The sequence below is a fragment of the Crotalus tigris genome, unplaced genomic scaffold, assembly GCF_016545835.1.
Source record: "Crotalus tigris isolate CLP2741 ecotype Arizona unplaced genomic scaffold, ASM1654583v1 scf7180000024319.607755, whole genome shotgun sequence".
Lineage (NCBI taxonomy): Eukaryota > Metazoa > Chordata > Lepidosauria > Squamata > Viperidae > Crotalus > Crotalus tigris.
Genome location: NW_024100491.1, coordinates 468,140 through 485,183, shown reverse-complemented (window position 1 = coordinate 485,183; position 17,044 = coordinate 468,140). Strand labels below are relative to the sequence as shown.

General features: G+C 38.8%; 1 protein-coding gene across 3 annotated transcripts in view; it reads right to left on the bottom strand.

Moving 5' to 3' along the window:
- MXI1 (MAX interactor 1, dimerization protein) overlaps positions 1-11,651 on the bottom strand; it is a 62,522-nt gene extending 50,871 nt beyond the window's left edge. For 2 of the 3 annotated variants that reach the window (XM_039325174.1, XM_039325175.1), the window contains exon 1: positions 11,275-11,651. In XM_039325174.1, coding sequence (XP_039181108.1) covers positions 11,275-11,509 — 235 coding nt within the window. In that variant the 5' untranslated portion in view covers positions 11,510-11,651. Of the gene's footprint in view, positions 1-292; positions 1,325-11,274 lie in introns of those variants that run through there. The other variant, XM_039325176.1, reaches the window with a different exon arrangement.
- Between the last annotated feature and the right edge of the window lie 5,393 nt (positions 11,652-17,044).

The following is a 17,044-nucleotide window of genomic DNA, read 5'->3' as shown; positions in this document are numbered from 1 at the left end:
CAGCACTAGAAGTTAGTCTCCCAGTTTGTATACTAGTTACATTAAGCACTACCCCAAATCGGTTCTCCAAAGTATTTCCAAGACAACTTTAATGTCTGTATCAAAACTTCTTGATCAAATCCAGAGCACATGCCACTCTGCTCACATTTCTCCATCTATTACATGTGAATCTCTTTGGCCCTGTTTTTTCCCCTCTCCCCAAGCAACTGCTTCTTTCAAAACAAGTTAAATTGGACCTATTTCCAGGAAGGTGGGCCACCTCAATTCCTGCCCCTTCCTCAAAAAGTGTTACCTTGGTCTCTGCGATCCAGGTATTCGGCTGCCTCCAAAAGGCGCTGGATGTTGATCATCTCTACACGCTCCATAGCCCTTGGGATGGATGAGACCTTTCCCCCGAACAATTGTGAAGGGGACTTTGCTGCCTTGCCCTGGCACTATGGGTGAAATAGACCTTAGTTCTCTGATTTTTCCAATAGAGAAAAAGAATAAGGTAGGAAACGAGTAACTTGGAGAAAGGGTGCCTCTCGTCCTGCTTCTACGAAGTTAATCAGTGAGGCGTAAAGAAGAATTGAACAACTACTGCAGCAGTTACCCTGACTCATGGCCACATCCTACTTCAAAAAGATCTCTTTCCTTTACCTCTAGGCACTAACACAGACCTTTCCCACAACTCCTGGTCCCGACTGTATCCCCTTTGGTCTTGGCTATTCGTCTTCTTCTCCTTTAAATCTCTAGCACTGCGCCCGACCCAGCTTCATACCCTTTTCTCAGTGCCCCAAACATTTATTCTGTCCTCTAACCTCTTCTAAATCTAGTCCTGCATTCTGCCCCCTATTGCCCTTTTCCTCCGTGGACCCACACTTTTCGCCTCCTCTATCTCGATGCTGCCCCTGCATCCATCGTGCAAGCCCTCTCCCCAAAGATCTATCGCTTTCTCCGCCTTCTGCAGCAGATATTGTACGTCCCTGCCTCTTTCACAGTTTGTTTACCTCCGCTTAGAAATCATGGAGGGGGAGGGGACGCACATGAGACTTTCAGCCCCAATGCCATTTGGGAAATGTAGTTCTCGGCTTCCTCTCCATGCAAGTGCGGCGCGTGTGCACGTTTGCATTATGGGAAGCTTCGTTTTTTCCACGTTACACATGTTGCCCGGACAGAAGAAAGCTTACGCAGCCCTTCCCTCGGTGTGGCTATGAACACGGATATAAGATGGGGAAATCCCTTCCTTGTTTACGTAAAATAACCCATGAAGGTTGATCTAATAATAAAATAAACAGAACTCCAGGATAAATGGACAGCTTGTCTTGCGCCTTCCCCTCTAAATAATTAGTTTTGGGATTTGTTAAGCTTCAAACCATTAATTGCATAAACTACTCGGAAACAAGTTTCACTGAAAACGATTTGTTGCTCCATTTGCACGGTTTTAAGTTGTCAAGTGACAAAGGTACCACAAAACTGCATTTTAATTATTATAATCTGCCATAATAAATCCATCATATAACAGGTTCTACAAGCCTGTTTTGTTTTACCTCTGCAATTATTTCAAGAAACTTTTAAAATACAATTTATAATCAAATCATCTTATAGAAATTAAAGTAAGTTTGCCACTGAAAACATGTTTGCTTGAAACTTAAATTCCATCAAATTTAATTAAAATTACACATTGGATAAGAGTTTTAATGTGAAATAATGGTTACTTCAGATCAAATCTTTATTACTGTTACAGACAGCATAAATAATTAATTCTGTTTTAGAGCCTTATAGGATACATCCTATGGAATGAAGCCTATGTCTAAAACATTCCCTTTTCTCAAATATATGTATGTATATATAATACTGGAATGAACAGGTCCTGTGATGTGATTATTTTTGGTCCTAAAAACAAATAATATATGAATATCCTTCAAATCACTAATAGAATCATACTTTAAACTAGAAAAAAATAGAATTTACAAAAAAATAAATGTATCCCCATGTGTAGGGAAAATGAATTTTAATTGAAACTAAAATTGCTAGGCAAACTGAATTTTAATTGAAAAACAGACAAATACAAAAAGTTGGAAGAAAATGATGTGCAAACTGGTCAGAATGAAAAGCCGAATTGAGTACTTTGTAATATTTTATAATTGAATACAGAAAGTATTTTGCAGATACCAAACAGAGCCTCCTATGTTCAGTTTTTAACTTAGCAAGAAAACAGTGTTATATTGTTTCAACAAGAATCATTGTAAAGCAACATAATTTTTATTCCTGAAATAAATAAGTAAACACACATCCATATTAAGCACATATGAAAATAACTCAGAAGTGCTTCAGACTTGTAGATGTACAACATAGCAGCTTCTTTCTATTAGAGCACTCTGACTTTTTTCAGATTTCCATAGGAGCCTTTTAAAAAGTGCTACTGGTTAAAACTATCCATTCATTAAAATTAATATAATCTTTAAAACAGTGGTTTTTCAGGTTTATCTCAAAACTAGAAAAAACCTGGAGCAGTTTAAATGAATAGCAGAGAGGTAATATGTAGCATTTGCTTGAGATCCAAAACATTTCTTGCTAATAATTTTCAAAGTTTATATATACGAGCTTTTATATACCCTTCCAGCCAGCAAATGCTCATCTCCAACTAGTCGCCCCAACTCTATCCCAAATTAAGGGATTACAGGGTCATAAGGGAGTTATATGTAAGAGGGTGAGTAGTTACAGTACTGGGCTAGAAACTACAAAGTCATGACTTCCAGTCCTGCATTAGGCATGAAGCCAGCTGAATAATTTGGTGTAGTCACTCTGTCTCAGCCCTTGGAAAAAGGCAATGGTAGCCACTTCCAAAAATGTAGTGGGCACTTGTAAGTCACCAGAAGCGAAGACTACTCAAAGGTACATTCAGATCTATTTCCACAATTATTGTTAAGACAGAATCCTAAGTAAACAAAATGTGATTATTTTTACACAATCTTGGTAAATTTGAACATTATTTTTATGAGGTTCCATAATATGAGGTTCCATAATATGAGGTTCCATAATTCCATAATCACAGGTGTCAAACTCGCCATATCATGTGACGTGCCACGACGTATCGCGACTCTTTGCATTGCTGGCAATGGGGTGGGCATAGCTTTGGTATGATGAAACCGTTTGACACCCCTGTTCTAGATGGAGCTTTCACATAATCATTCAGCCTTATTCATTGACTTGTAAAAAGGATCCTGAGGCACACTCCACTTAATCTGTCTTTTCACATCAACCTCTCCATTGTTTTTCTTTCCAAAGTGCAGTACTGTATTTAGTTAAAAAACAGTTACATGTAGCTTTTGATTGATAGTTCTACTAGCTGTCTGGAAGCACCTTATGCATAAAGTCAATGGAACCCAAATTAAGTCATATTACTTAGTGGTTTAAAGATTTTTGCATAGGCATGTTTCATCATGATATGGTAGGTCATTTGGTTCTAGGATTTCATAGGAATACATAAAAGATTTTCTCTATAAATCATAAAAGGTTTATGAAAGAGAATGACATTATCCTTTAAAATAAGTTCTTATTGCTATTATATTTCCAAAACTGATCAGACCACATGATATCACTCTTAATTAGTTTTCTGAATAATTCTTATTTAATGTAGTCACAGAAGTCTTAAGATTTTTTTTTTGCCTGCCTGCACTTCAGTATCTCACTTTATAATAATAAATATTCCCATAGGAGTTTCATCCAAAAGATATGGATTCAGATTACATGGATCTAACCTGATAGACAGCATATGATAGATGTTGGTTGGCGAGAATAAGAATTGTAGTGCAATAGAGCTAGAAGGCTATTGACCCAGGGAAGGTCATTCTACAGGGAATATCACTTTATTAGAGCTCATGATTAGCAATGACAATCCAACATCCAACCCCAAAAATCTCACCAGAATCTCCAACAATTCTGAGAAACTATTCAGTGGTTATACTCAATCTGATATAATAATAATATATAGTAGTAAGTCAATAGGTTTATTTATATTGAAATCCTATCCATGTCAATTTAATAGTAAAGCTAACTGAGTGAGATTTCTGGCACTATCAAATCTGGACTGCAAACAGCCAGACAACTCCTAGACCAGTGGTTCTCAACCTGTGGGTCGGGACCCCATTTGGGGTCGAACGACCATTTCACGGGGGTCACCAAACAACGCAGTCCGCCATTTTTTTCCCCCTTTTCCTTAGCTGTGCTACTCCCTTTTATTCTATTGGCTTTTGAAAGCCAATAGAATAGACTCTCTTGAATAGAGTCTAATTCTATTGGCTTTCAAAAGCCAATAGGAATTGTCCAGGCTGTCTCTGCCCTGCTGAGCCCGCCAAAATTCCCATTCTGCAAACGGTGCTGCACCAGTTGAGTAGTCCTCGACTTACGACCGGTTGGGGTCGTAGCATTAAAAAGGTTGAGAACCACTGTCCTAGACAGCAGCAAAGAGATACAGAAAACTCAATTAGTGCCATCTAGTGTTATGCAAACTTGCTACTTCACAATCCACAGGTTAGCCTATATTAATTTCTTTGTTTATACAACTGTAGCTTGTGATGTTCCATAGCTTCTCAGAGAAAGCAAATCAAAAGCCTAGAAAGAAATCCTGGGAAAGTTCTTTGAGGGATCTTCCAAAGCTACTGTTAGTGGCAGCACAAAGAGCATTAACTCTACTGAAATTCTTATAGGTTAGCATAAGTAAACAATATTTCACTTCCAAATTCAGCAATAATTACCGATCAAATATAATTTTAACTAATACTTTTTCCTTTGGATACCTCATCCACATTTTTGTTCCTCAGCAATATCCAAAAACATTACTTGGCAGGCTATTGGGATTATAGAGGAAGAAAATGAAACATAAGATATAAAGCATAATTTGAAAAAACATTACAATGGACTTGCTGCCAATGATTATCACAGATATGATCTAATCAAGTATTTTCATTCCCTACAGAATACTATTTTATTCTTCAAAATAGTTCAAAGAATGCATCACACCCTTGCAAGCATCAGGTTTATTCCATACCAGATGCAATTTCAGATTGACATACAATTTCCAGTAATTTAATAATTTTGCTCCTGCTAGCTCTGCCTCCTAAATAAATAAACAAATAAGTAAATAAACAAATAATTACTATTACCACCCAGTTTCTTTGCTTTTAGGCTACGCTACAATCAACTTCAACAAAAACTACAAAATTTTAGCCTATGAATTAAGAAAAGAAGAAAGAACTTAAGCTACAATCTTCTATTTTAATTCAACAATATCAAAGCATATATAAACAATAAAGTACATTAACTAAATGTTAATTCTTTTCCTGATGCATTGGGGATAATAGCAAGTTTCCTTCCTAGTTATCCAGGTGCTAAAATTCAAAGGTTTACAAGCAAGAGCATCTCTTTTATTCCGAATAAACTTGTTATTATTGTCTTGTAAATAAGAAATTCTTTATATATCAATGGCATATGAAAAAAGCAAGTAAGGTTACCCTTCATGGCTAGCACTGTAATCGAAGCCACAAATCATTTTGTTATCCCTTCTGGACAATCTCTTTATTAGTGAAATGCTTCTACTTGAAGATAAACAATGCCATTCTTTGTACAAACCTCTAAACTGTATAAAAATTGCTAGTGGCCCAGAAAAAATTTGATGGCTGCAAACTGAGTAATATTAAAACATCCCTGTTTTCTGCAAAAAGTTGAATCCACGCAATGCATTTTCATAAAAATAAAAGTCATGAAGTTTATAATAGTTTTTATGTCAATTACCAAGAAATCAGGAGGGAAAGTAAAGAGCATCAAAATGGTGGCATTTTGGACTGGACTGAACAACTGAATCATCTCCTCTTTCATGTACTCACTGGATACATGTAAAAAAGGGCTGGGGCTTGGATCATTTGGTCATGGCCTCCATGTTGACTCCTGTGGACATCCCTGCCAGTAGCTGAGCACTCTTCAGAAACAATCCTTTGCAATTCTTTCCTCAGGGCCATTTCACCTGTCACGCTTTCAAAGAGGAGGACGTTAAAACTTTATATTCATGTAGCAGATTTCTACATGAAGTGAATATGGCTCTGCAAACATTTCATGTTCTAAGATAAAAAAAAGTTTCATAGCATGCAGGAATTCTCACACAAAATCCCACAGAAAAAGCAGTGTTTTTCCACAGAATGTTGAGGCTACACTGCAGCTTCAGTCAGACAGCTGCAGCATAATCCTGGGGAAGGATTTGAAAGAATTGAATACAGATTGCTTTGTGCATACCTACCCATATTCTGAACACTCTATCTTAAATTCAAAATCATTGCAGAACCATATTGATAACCAAGTTTTTATATAGTAGTTTTTCTCATTTTTAAGCATTTGTTAAAGGGATGATTAATTTCACAATTGTTTTGGGTTTTGTTCATTTGTAGCATTTCCATAGTAGAAATTTAATGTGGGTTTGCTGTTTCATTCCTTCCATTTTTATGGGGCATTCATTTGCTAGTGCCACCTAATTATTGTTACCCTGTGTTTTTTTCCTCATTCTTCTGTCTTTTTCCTCAGACTTCAAAAAGAACAACTTTTAAAGAAAAGTCATTCGATGTCATAGCTACAAATGCCTCAAGCTACAAATTGAGATTTTGACAATGATTTTAAAAAATCAACAGTTTAACATTTATTACAAAACTTGTATCATGCCAGTTTGCAAAATCAGTATTTAAGAAGAACTCAAATACTTTTCATTTATATATTTTAATAGAAGAGCCAAGTAGCACTTATAAAACCATGTTTTAAATGTTTGATATTTTACAACTCATTGTAATTGCAGGAATGGAGTACAAAATTTAATAGTAGTGCATTATGTTGTTTCATTACACACATGTACACTTTAATATATAAAATACCTTATTAATGAGTTTATCAGTATATATCAGAAAAAATGCAATATTGTCAATGGTATGGAAAGCCAATTACAGTATTAATGTTAATAATAAATTAGGCAATTTTAGAGCTGTAATACCATAAAGTTCATGAAGTCATTTGCTGCATTATTTTCAATCAGTCTTTCCAATCTGCTGCCCCCCCTCTCCCAGAACAACTGGAAATTCAATTGCTAAAATTCACCTCTCTTAACCAATCATGGATGTCCCAAAATTTGAAGTGTAGTCCTGGTGCATCACGTACACAGTTGCAGTAGCCTGTGTCACATATTTAGAAATCATTGTTAAAAACATGTTATGATTCTCTTTATAACCTCCCAAATGAGCAACTAAAAGCTTTTATAGATAGCTTTGGGCATACTGATTAGTGATGTCAAGAGAAAATAATTATTCTTACATAGATCCTACGAAACAAATCATTTTTGCACAATTAAAAATATTATTTTTCCTTAATGAATCCAGAGACATTTTTCCTGATTTTTACTGTAGCCGATATAGCCTTTTTCTTTGCTGAATATAGAAATCTCCTTCACCCATCTCTTTGGATATACAAACACAGAAGCTCTTAGAAAAATTAAAGTTATACTAAGTAGAACTATGTTGCAAATGAAATTGCTTTATTTAAAACACACAAGAAAAAAGTGAAATACAATTTCAATCGGCACAAATGTTTAATATTAAACTGATTGTCAAATGGTTTTATGAAGCTGTGATTATGCCTGTAATTGTTACATTTGGGGTTTATAAGCTTAGGTGCTTGAAAGCAAGTAACAGAATAATAGACTGATATTGCTATTTTTTCCCTCTTGCCTTTTTTGCACAGAATTTTGCTCAAATGAAAGGTTTTGCTGTTAACAGAGATGTAATACCCAACAAACAGCTGCATGCCCGGTAATCCAATTTACACTAAAGCAAACAATAAGCAACATAAAAGAGTTGCAGGTTTCCCTTAAAACTCCAGGTCTACCCTGTTTTCATTCGGTATAGGAAAAACGATACTAAACGTGCAACTGGTAAACAAGAGGCGACTGCAAGTTAGCCTGTCTTTTCCATACTAGCAGTTACAATATTGGCCTGGACTCGTAAGCCCTTGACATTGCAGTAAATTAAAAGAAAAGCGTACTGTAAGACTGCAAGCATCCTGGAAACTTTTAGCGAGCCATATTCGTTTCTGATAATATAACTTGAAGGATATAAATCCTGCTTCAGGAAAAGTAAATACAAAAGGAAAACAACAACACCCCACACATTTCAAACATAAATAACTTATATTCCCTAACAAAGCACAAATGCCTCTTCCTGTATAGGCATAAACACGTATCGGGCAAACATTTTAGGAACAACGTCGCCGATACAGGCTAAATGAAAGACGCTTAATCCCTCGTTTTGCAATCTCGTACGAATCTGCCACTGCCCATATTGCTGCCCATGCAAGAAAGGATCGGAATTCGTGGAACCCGTTCAGGCCCTTATTGTTATTGTGAATCTCCAACTTGGAAAAGCTATGAGTGCAAAGCAGAACATTGTCGCTTTAAGCCTGAAACTATGACATCATCTGACCACAACTCCCAACAAGGACACTCCGCTCCATTCCAGACTCCTCCCATTGATCTTCAGGCTCAGCAACGCGTGACATCATAGGGATAAGAGAGCGGCCCATTGGCGGAATGGCTTGAAATAACCACGCCCCCCAAGTTAGAGTAGGGCCAATAGAAAGAGAGGAGTTTGTCTCCATGTGGAAACCATGTGGTTCTAAAAAGGAGGAGGAGCTGAGACTGATTATACTGTAAGCTAGCCAGGCGGATCAGAGTGCAGCCGAGGCAGCGTCGTTTGTTTTTGCTTCGGTGGAACTTTAAGAAGGATGTGGGGGTTGGGATTTCGAGAGGCTGTTAAATGTGCATGTCTTGTTTACGTTTTTAAAAAGACTTGCACTGGCCGCTCCCACGGAAAAAAAAGTTTTAAGGAAAATTCAAACGCGTGGGTTGCCCTCAACCTAAGTCACTGCAACGCTGAAATGCACAGAGGGGGAGCAATATCGGCCTGCTGATTTGCAAAACATGCAGAATCCGCGAGTGTTGTTCCTCGATCGGGAGAAGAGTCACGGACATTGAAAGACACACGTTAGCAGCCCAACGGAGTTGTGTTTTCCACCGAGATGCTATTGCTGAAACCAAGACTGGGCACATCCTCGCTCCCATTTTATTCAAATGAGCACCCCAAAATTACAGATCCTAAATGACATTGGCGTTCATCAGGATATAGATTTCTATAGGGTAGAAATATTTCTGTAGGGGACAATTAGTGAATTCAGATAAATGGCTACGGAGGAGACCAGTGTCTTGAATATTCTGATTTTTAAACATTTAACACCTGGAAGTAACAAAACACATGTTCTTGGAAACAGTTACTACTGAGTTCACCCATCACCCGCCTCGCAACCTGTGTTCAAATAATTAGGGGCTGAGTTTCCTACCTAAAGTAGGGAAGGAGCTGTGCCGTAGTTTTGTGGCTTGGCTTGAAGTGAGGGATCGCGAACACCGCGCGCACGTTTGTTTTTCTGTCTCTTTGTTTTCCGCAGCAGCAAAACGGGGCAGCTTGGCGAAGTCAGAAAAAAGGGAAAACGCCTAAAACTCCAACTAAGCTCTCCTGGTGGGGGGGAGAGATGCTTTTGTGCACGTCTGTCTTCGGGGAGCGGAGAAAACAACGGAGGCAAAGCTGACCTAGTTCTACCCGCACCATCTCCAGTTCTAATGAAAAGAGATGGCCAGTATAAACTGATTAGTGCCACTTCGGCCGAGTTGCTAGAGGACTACTGGACGCCACCTCTCCGCCCCCTTGGCTTGGCTACCTGGCTAGTTTGCTCTTTGCCTACGTGACTTCCCAAGGGAGGGGAGGGTGGGCGGACGGATACCTCCATTAACTTGGCAGCCCGTCTTCCTTGAGCGATGGCGTTGCACGGAAGCCAAGGCCCTGCACCTCAATCCTAAAGTCAGGGTGCCGCGGAAAGAACCGGATTGACCAGAAAGCCAAAGGCGCTGGTTAAAAACACTCCCATTGATGACAGCGAGCATTAGCCATTGCAAAAGTGGAAGGAGGAGGTGGGGGGGGAAGGCTTTGTGAAGTCTTCGCATTACCCAGTCCTCCCGGAAACAATACCCATATATCCACTTATTCATGAAAAAGATGGGGAAGAGCAAGGGGAGAAAGATAGGGCGGTCAACAAAGGCTAAGCTAGTTGAACTGCAGTGGAAATTTACACTCCGGAGAGGGGGTGACAGCGGGGGGGGGGACACCCATATTTGTACGGCCGATTTGTAAGGCAAAGAATCGCGCGGGGGGGGGGAGGAAGAGGTTGACACATACAAATAATATACTCAAAGCCAAAGGAGAGTTAGGTTCTCTCCTCCCCCCCCCCTTTCCACTGCAGGGGTTGACGCGATGCAATGCTTGCTTTCCTTTTCTTCCTCCTGACCTTCGCTGTTGTTAAACTAGATCAAACACCAGCCCTGCTGGTTAAAATAGTTCCTGGCTTGTTATTGTTCTATCCGGGAGGCTGCTCAAAAGACGCTGCAAACGAGCGTTTCTGTACGGATTATTCTTTTTTGCTGACGGCAACATTAGCAAGAAGGGGGAGGGATGTTGGGAAATCCTTTTCCACAAGGGGGGGATGTGCGTGTGTGTGTGTTTATTTTTATTTCCCCTTTTGTTCTTTTCACAGAATACTCGGCGAGGTTTTCTTTAAGGAGAAGAGAATCACAATCTCTTGGGTTTGCAGGGAGGGGGGAGGAGAAGGAAACGAGAGTTGAAAATGATAAACAAGGCTTTTTCCTCCCATTCCTTCTAAAATCCTGAAAGTGTTTTCTGTTAGTCTACGGTCATAAAGTTTGTTTTGCATGGCCTCCCCTCCCCCATCTCCTAGTTTGGTCAGTTTTCGACACCCCCGCCCCCGCTTTTGACACATTAAGAGCCTTTTATAGGGACACGACACTTCACAAACACACATATCCATACATCAAAATATACTTCTAATATGCCAGCATTGTTCTGGATCACTTCATAACTAATATGTGGTGGTGATGTTTTTGTTTTTTTCTAAGAAAACCAAACAAAAACAAACTAAGAATATTTTCTAATGAAATCCCTTGGGACACACATAAATTCCACTGGACTTAGGAAAGGGTTAAAAAATTGAAACAGTCTCATCTGGCAGGTTCAGCTCTGTCTTGTTGCATCTTCATAAACATTTTCTTTATTTTCTGTTGTTGTACATGCCTAGTTTTAATATATGTTTGCGTGTAAAGAAGCAGCAGAAGGAGCCAATGAAAATCAAAACTCCACTTACTTTTGTTTTCTTTCTCGATTTGCTCCAGGTAGCTGGCTGCTTCCAGCAAAATCTGCACATTCTGTAGGAAAGTGTTGATCTTCTCCATGGAGTCCTCACTGCTGGTGTTGAAAATATCACTGAACGGGCACCTGGACATATTATCTATCACTGGCAGTTGCTGCTGCCCTAGAACAGCTTCCCCAGCATCACCTTCACATTTGAGTTCTTTTCTTGGCCTGCCACGTTTCCCCATTGCTTCTGCAAATGGAAACTTTGAAATGTTTAAAGCCCTTTTGGCCGACTTTCCTCCTCTTGTTGCAGTTTGTGTGTATGTGTGTGAATGTCTAAGAGAGATTGAATGAATCAAGAGACCTCTTGATTCAAAGACTCCGCGCAGGTCCTAATGCTAGCATTCTTCTGTATACGTTTTTTTTTAAAGTGGCAATGGAAGAGTCTGGTTTACCTACAGTACAATAGTGAGGATAGAGTGTACTGTACGTCACTTTCAAAACCATAAGAAACAAGGGAAGCGGAAGCAAGCCCAATTTGGATGAAACCCATAAAATTACAGTTGATCATTACACACCACCTCAGAAATGTAGAATCATTTGAAAAAAGCCAAATGGCTCCCTACGCAAAGGAGGTTGTGGCTTGCTTCAAAATCAGTCAGTGGGGTAAACAGAAAAAGGAATGATGGGTAAGAAGAAAATATTGTAAGTGCCCATATATCTTGCTGACAATTGAGAAAGCCCATGGGAAAAGAAAAAGCTGAAAAATGAACAAATGAGATTACATTAAAAACAATTCCGCACAATTTTTAATAAACAATTACTTAAGCGGCATGTGCATTTGTTTGTAAAAGAAAAAACACAATATTTAAAATCCTATTTGTTATCTGGCTTAGATGTTATGATTATTGTTGTGAATGTCCCCTGCCTGCCAGCATCTCATGCTGGGCAATAAACTCCCATCCTCATGAGAAGAAAAGACTTTCCTTAAAACAGAATGGACAGCTCCTTGAATGAAGCATGGCTTAGGATCACATACTATGCAGAGGCATACTCCTCTACCTCTCTCTGCTGGAGATGGAAAAGGGAAGAGGCTGGGGAAGAGAAACAGCCATGATCACAGATTGGTTGGAAATCTCCAAAATACTGGAAAACTCAGGGAAAAGAAATATTGTTTAAGAAAATAGCTTTTTCTGTAAAAATAAGCCCTTTAGTCCGGTGTCACATAATGAACTAAATACTAAACTATGGTATCTTAGATCACAAATGCAACTAAAAAGAAACAAGCATGATTTTGTGCAAAATGTGAATCTAGACTACATTTAAGTATATGACACTATGAATACTAGGCTTATATACATTTAAGTATATGACACTATGAATACTAGGCTTAAGCACCTGAGGAACACCCAAAGTTGATAGCACTCCCAACCTTTCTTTTAGTTCAGTGGTTCTCAACCTGTGGGTCGGGACCCCATTTTGGGTCGAACGACCATTTCACGGGGGTCGCCAAACAACACAGTCTGCCATTTCCCCCCCTTTTCCTTATCTGTGCTACTCCCTTTTGCATAATAGAATATAATAGAATAGACTCTCTTGAATAGAGTCTAATTCTATTGGCTTTCAAAAGCCAATAGGAATTGTCCAGGCTGTCTCTGCCCTGCTGAACCCTCCAAAAGTCCCATTCTGCAAATGGTGCTGCAAGTTGTCTGCAGCGAAGGCGAGCTGTCTGGAAGTTTCCACCTCTCCCTGCTGAGCAACTACTAAAAATGTAAGTAAAAGAGGGCCAGGGGTGGGAGGTGAGAGGCCGGCGGGTGCAGGGAGGGTTGCTGGCACGCGTGGGGCCCAGCGGGTGCCTTACCTCCCTTGGGCTGGGCCAGCTGGTGGCCCAGCCGGTGGTTGGCCTGCACCGTCTCTGCTGCTTGCCAGCTATGCCTCGGCCGGCGCAGGGGGCCACGCATGGGCGGCGCTCCCAGGCAGGGAAAGTCCTCGACTTATGACTGGTTGGGTAGTCCTCAACGTATGACCGGTTGGGGGTGGCGGCATTAAAAAGGTTGAGAACCACTGTTTTAGTTGGTCCTGGTGGCTGGGTTGGTAACAGTTTTTTTTTTTTTTTTTTTGACAGAATCTCTGAGTTCCCATCACTGCTTTAATATTCAGGTGGAAGGAAATAGAATCATTTTAGTTGCCTACTATTCCAGATTTGATTTTGTGAATAAAAGATTGGCTTCCTCCCCCATATTTCCTTATTAGGCCAGAGAAGAAAAGAAAATCTTTCACTAAAAATTTAAGCCTGGGGAAAGAGAGATTTGTATCTGATAGACATGAACTTCCTTAGAGACTATTCGCTTATGAGCACAAAAAGAAAAAAGGCCTGCGATAAATACAACATAACAGTCATATGAATATAATTGGTGTTGTGTTATTGTTTGTTTAAGTGATAAAACCTAATCCAGTAATTTACTATACAGCTACTCCTCAACCTATAACCACAATTGAGATCAGAATTATCTGTCGTAAGTCAGCGTAGTCATATGTCAAATCATCATATGAATGGATCAGATTTCCCTACCACTTTTAAGGTGGTCATACAGCAAATCACATGGTCATTAAGTAAATCCAGCCTTCCCAATTAACTTTTTTTTTGCTAAAACTGGCTGGGCAGATCCCAGATGGCAATCGTTTGACTGTGGACAAACGATTCATAAAGGTGAGCTGGTTGCCAAGGTCTCAAATTGCAATTGTGATCATGAGGGTGATGTGTTGTTTTAAGTGCAATGATAGGTCATAAATCTTTTTTTCTTATTGTAACTTTGAATCATTTTTAAATGAATAGTCATGTTGAGAGCTACCTATAGTTGCAAAAAATCTGATGAGAGATAGAAAAGCAGTGAAATATGAGGAAAAAGGAAATATCACTATGTTTGGCAGTTACTTTATTTTCCAAGTATGCTTTGGATTCCATATAGGCTGGCATACTTTCAAAGACAATAAGCATGCTAATTTGGGGGCTTTATTCTGTAAATGTGTCCCATCTGTCCAGAAAAAAAAAAGAATGAAGATGTTGCTTTAATATGGACCATTTTTGAAGTACTAGAGAAGAGCAACATCAATTTTATTTCTCTTAATTTTGTGATTTTAAGTGGACACATCCTAGGGTAACTGAATCAGGCCTGCAAAAATCTGGAGTTAAAATGTTCTGTATGTTTTATTCCATTGATGGGTCACCTGAGTGCAGCCAAAGTCTGGTTACAATAAAAGTTAGTACATCTATTATGGAAGAAATTTTTGCTATTTTGTGAATAGGCAAGACCTCTTTGGCAATCATTTTGAGTACTCACAACATCCCCCTTCCCCTCTCATATCAGATTTATCAATTTTCCAAAAGGCTGGGATGCCTATTGCCAACGTTAGAAGACTACTGAAATGCTTCTGCTTTAGTATCACCAAGAATATCAGGGCATTTCCATACTACTGCTTTTTCCACTTCCCAATGCTTCAAATGTGGTTTGAAGAAGATTCACAGTCATCTTGAAACTCAAAACAAAAAGTAAAAATCATTGCCCTTGTCCTGCCCCAATTTATACTAAAGGAAAACAAATATATCTTTTGCACATACCCCAGTCTATGTCTTCATTTCACACAGTGTGTATTTGACAATTTGCCAAACTATCCCAGGAGTGCCTATGTGGGAGATAAAAAAATTGTCTAAGGCCCTTTCCTCTTATAATACTTACTTAAGAAGAAGCAGGGATTCTTCTAAATGGGAGAAAAACTGCTCACATCCTCCAGACTGCTGCAACATAAAACACTTGAATTATTTTGGTTTCAAATACAACTTGTCCTCACTTAACGACAGTGGTTGGAATCAGATTTTCAATCAGTAAGCAATGTGTCTGCAACATGTGATTGCATCATTTAATAATGTCAATGCTATTGTTAAGCAAGGATTTCCTTGCAATTTCCTGCCAGCTTCTCACAAACAAAGTCAATGGGGAAGACAGGAAGAAGTCTTATGTCCCAGGTGGATCTCAAACAGACTGGCAGGTAGGTAAATGATTGCTGCATCCAGGTCTTGGATAGGTGTGCTGGAGGGAGGGTTGCTACCACACCCTTGTGAGAGGCTGAGCGCTGGTAAGTGCTCTGGAATGCAGGAGAATGTGCAGGAAACTGGGAATGATTTATAGGTGCAACTTGTGTCCTTCCCTATTGTCTTTGTTTGTTGGAAGCTGGCAAGGAAGTTTTCAAATGGCAATCACATGACCATGAAATGCTGTGAACAACCATTATAAGTGCAAGTCAGTTGCCAAGTTCCTAAATTGTAATCACATGGCTTGGGGTACCAAGACAACCAGAACTTTTAAGGACTCATCATAAGTACCATTCATCAGCAGCATCATAACTTCAAATGGTTGGTGAATGAGTGGTCATAACTTGAGGAGTGCTTGTAAGTATAGTACATTCAGTTCATGAATATATCTGATGCCATGGATCACAGAACTTTCAATGTCAGATTTTTTTTTCTTCTATTCAATCATGTACAATTCTCAGAAATTGCCTGGACAAGTTCTTGCAGCTTTCTTGATAAATTCTTTTTCAGAAGTGGTTTGCATTGCCTCCTTCTTAGTGCTGAGAGAATGTGACTGGCCCAAGGTCATCCAGCTGGTTTTATGCCTAAAACATACGGTCTCCTGGTCTTAGTCTAACCACTATATCAAACTAGCACTCATACTATCAGATACCAGAAAGCAAAAATTAAATATAAATGCTTTAAACAACCAAGCAAATATGACAGAGACCTAGGAGGGGAGAATATTTTGATAATGTTTCTAGCAATACTTAAGCAATTACTCTGGACATTCATATCATAACACAGAATACTTTCATACTAACAGTAGAGTGTGTATGTCCAAATATCACACTTTTAAACTACTATATAAGAAGTTTTCGATTTGATTTCTGAGGAAATGCTGCTTCTGCACAATAAAGATTAACATAGAGAATGATACTTCTACTGAAGAATGAACAAGAAAGACACATTAAACTTACATAAGTAAAGATACATTTCACATAGGTATAATTTTTTAGGGTACATATTGTCCTTCCTTGTCTTCTGTAGTCAGAGAGGTTTAACCAGTTTTTGATGTGCTGTCATCACCTCAAATATAGCAACATCTATAATAAATTAGTATCAGTATAGATGTGGACTGTTTCCATTTATGTATCTATGATATCATTTTCAGTGCTAAAGAAATTATTATTTTCCCAAGAATTTGAAATAGTTTTCTCAGGAGTTTTCAACTTTATTTTATTAATGGGTGCACTTAGAATCTTAAAATTAAATTATTGGTACAGTTAGTCCTTGATTTACAACCATTTGTTTAGTGATAGTTCAAAGTAACAGCAGCTCTGAAAAAGTGATTTATGACTGTTTTTCACACTCATAACTGTTGCAGCATCCCCATGTCAAGCGATCAAAATTTGGATGCTTGGCAACTAACTGGCTCATATTTAGGATGGTTGTAGTGTCCCAGAGTCATATGATCAATTTGTGTGACCCTCTTAACAAGCAAAATCAGTGGGGAACCATTGAGCCCCTATTTAGTTTTTTTTAATTAACATTTTATTAAGATGTAAAGTAAAATACAAAGCAAATAGTAGGACACAATCGGGTGGGAAAAGGGAGAAGAAAGGAAGGGAAAGGGAGGAAAAAGAAAAAAAGAGATTGACTTCCGACTTCCCCGGTTGCAGTAGAATAAAGCATTAACATCGAGCCTTGG